Source organism: Austrofundulus limnaeus, unplaced genomic scaffold, assembly GCF_001266775.1.
Source record: "Austrofundulus limnaeus strain Quisiro unplaced genomic scaffold, Austrofundulus_limnaeus-1.0 Scaffold274, whole genome shotgun sequence".
NCBI lineage: Eukaryota > Metazoa > Chordata > Actinopteri > Cyprinodontiformes > Rivulidae > Austrofundulus > Austrofundulus limnaeus.
The window spans coordinates 443,321-446,145 of NW_013952676.1; the positions used below are offsets into that span (position 1 = coordinate 443,321).

The 2,825-nt window shown below is 47.0% G+C and overlaps 1 protein-coding gene across 1 annotated transcript in view; it reads left to right on the forward strand.

The window, feature by feature from the left end:
• Nucleotides 1-384: 384 nt before the first annotated feature.
• prr12b (proline rich 12b) overlaps nucleotides 385-2,825 on the forward strand; it is a gene marked incomplete at its 3' end in the record, with an annotated part of 20,087 nt that continues 17,646 nt past the window's right edge. The window contains 1 exon segment of the mRNA XM_014020989.1: nucleotides 385-613. Within this exon segment, the coding sequence (XP_013876443.1) occupies nucleotides 531-613 (83 nt within the window).

The window sequence follows — 2,825 nt, forward strand, 5'->3', positions numbered from 1 at the left end:
CACACACACACACACACAGAGAACTTGTTCAGGACCGAGGTCTCAGAGAACTTTGTGTTCCAGCAGCCCTGCCTCCACAGAGGCCACATCTGAACCAGGTTCAGGGGGATGCTGCGGATCTCCTGGTCCCGCAGTCACAGTGTGTGTGTGTGTGTGTGTGTGTGTGTGTGTTTGTGTCTGTCAGCTCTATCTTTAAAACATGGCGTCTGGTGAGGAGAAGCAGCGGACACAGGTCCAGTGTTGCAGCCTGGAGGAGCAGCAGCTCCTCAGCAGACAATAGACAGGAAATCTGAGGGAGGAGGAGGGGAGGAGGTGCTGCTGTGTCCCCCACCACCCCCACCCCACCACCCCTCCTCCTCTGAGTCTACAGGCTCGTCAAGCAGAGAAATAAACAGAGTCGAGCTGTGAGGAGAGAGGACGGTCCTCCTCCTCCTCCTCCTCCTCCCTCTCTCCCTATCTCTCTCTCTCTCTCTCTCCCTCTCCCTCACTCTCGCGCGCTATCAGTCCATCCTCCTCCAGCCCGGTCCTTCATGGAGCGGAATTATCCCGCAGCAGGATTCGGAGACCTCGGGGCTGGGACGGGATGGACCTACGACAGACCGGCCAAGGCCAGGTAAGCAGCGTGACGGTGATGGAGGAGGAGGTTCGGAACAATGCCGAGGCTCCGAGCCTTCAGCCGCGGCTGCACGAGCCGCTCCACCGGGCTCAGGTAGAGCCGAGGGGGAGGGGGGGCTGGCTCCAACTTAAAGCATGGATCTGACGGAGGGTTAATGAGAGTTCGGAGGGGGGATGGGTCGCTGAGAACCGAACCTGACATCGGTGCATTGTTTACGCTGCACCTTTTGTCTGGCGGTTCGTTTTGTTTGGACCTCACCGSTCCGTGACAGCTCCCAGCACCAGAACCGAACCAGTGCGGTGTGGCGCACGAGTCTGCAGAAATCCGTCCCCAGGTGCGTGGAGGCGCGTGAGGGTGCGTGGAGGTGCGTGCCAGTGAAGTCGCGCAGCTGCAGCGTAGAGCGGAGCGCGCGGAGCCCCTATTAGTAAACAATACTGTTACAGTAAGGTCACGTGACCGGCTGTCACTAATTAAACCCGGGCTAATTGAAGTTCAGACACCGTGCTAAACATCAGCCTAGCTTTCAGCTGGGTGCTCTGACACAGCAGGTTAGCATGCAGGCTAACAGCCGACTTTAGCTCAGAAAATGTCTCCTCAGCTGGTACATGCCAGCGCGGCCTCGGCTCAATGCTAATGTTAGCTTAGCGGTCGCCATGGCAACCACATCAGTCAGCCTCCAGTGATGGAAGGACCGGAAGAGCGCATACCTTCACACCTGCAGCACCGGAAACATGACGGGACCTGATCAAAAGAAAAGACAGTGAAATTAAAAACTAACAAATCACCTGCAGACAGAAGAGAGCTGTGGCTGGTCATGTTTTTAAAAAAATACCTGTCAGTTAGCATAACATCTCATTAAACTCTAGACTTTACACATTTATCTCTGAATGTACAAATAACTCACTTTTAGAGTCAGCCCCATTCAAGATGGCCAACACAGCTATTAGCCAATCAGTGGTGGATCTAGGAAATTTTCTATTGGGGCGGGGGGCACAAAGGGGGGCAAAAGCTGGATCACTTCACTTAAGTACTGTACATAAGAAATGTCCTATATTGAAWTAAAAATTAAAATTCAGCCAGTTTTACACTGAGTTAAAATGTAGTGTGGTAGTAGCTGAGAGTCAGCCCTGAAACATGCTTTGAGTGACAACTGATCACTTAAGACTTTTACTGAAAACTTTGCCATGTTGAGGTGGATCCTGCCTCTGTGTTAGCAAAATATATTTTATCTGACAAGATGCAATGACCGTAATCACCCAGTCAGAGTGTAAGTACTTTTATAAAAACATACATCTCAAACTAAATAACAGTAAATCCACAGAAAATGCAATAATTTTAGAAGCAGTAAAAAAAATCTTGGGATTTAACAGATTAACATTTAGAGTCACTGTGTGAGATGTACAGGCAGAGCTGACATGAACCAACACAAAACTGACTCAAACTCATTGTGAYTGACGTGGAGCTAAAGTTCAGTTTGTTTCTAAATAAAGTCTGAATCTTCCAGTTTGAGCAGCGTGAATAAAGCATTAACAGAACTAATAAATGCTCAGAGTGATGTTTGACAGAGGAACTGAATGCTCTGGTTTTCACCTGCCTCTCAGGCTGAGCCCAGAAACTCATTTCAGCTGCTTGTATCCAGGATCAGGTTCTTTTAGTCTTGATCCAAACCTCAGGACCACAGCTGAGGGCTGGAACGCAGACAGACATTAACCCATTTAAACCCAAATTTTTCCCTGAAAAATAACTGCATGGAATTCATTCTTTAGACCTCCTTAAGACATAATATTTATGAATTTTTTCATTTTATGTTGATTGTGTTAGTGAAAATGTAGGTTTTGTATTCGGCAACTATTGTTGCCGGTGGGAAACAGCATAGTCTAAACTGACACAATAACATGCATAACATGTTTTAACAAGCCATGGGTACAAGTTTAACAGTAGGAATGACTGTGATGTAGCACAGTGTTTTTCAAAGTGGGGGCCACGGCCCCTGGGGGTGTCGCAGGGAGCATTATAGGGTCCTCTGAAAGCTGATCAGTGGGAAAAAAGGTGAAAACCTAAAATTTTATATCTAATGAATATTTAAAATTATTGTCATGAAATTAATTTGTTTTTCAATCATGATTTGAAAATATAATTTATAAAAATATATTGAAATGTTATTTAGGASAGCAGTTTGATTCCTTTTGTTCTGTTTTTATTGTCAACA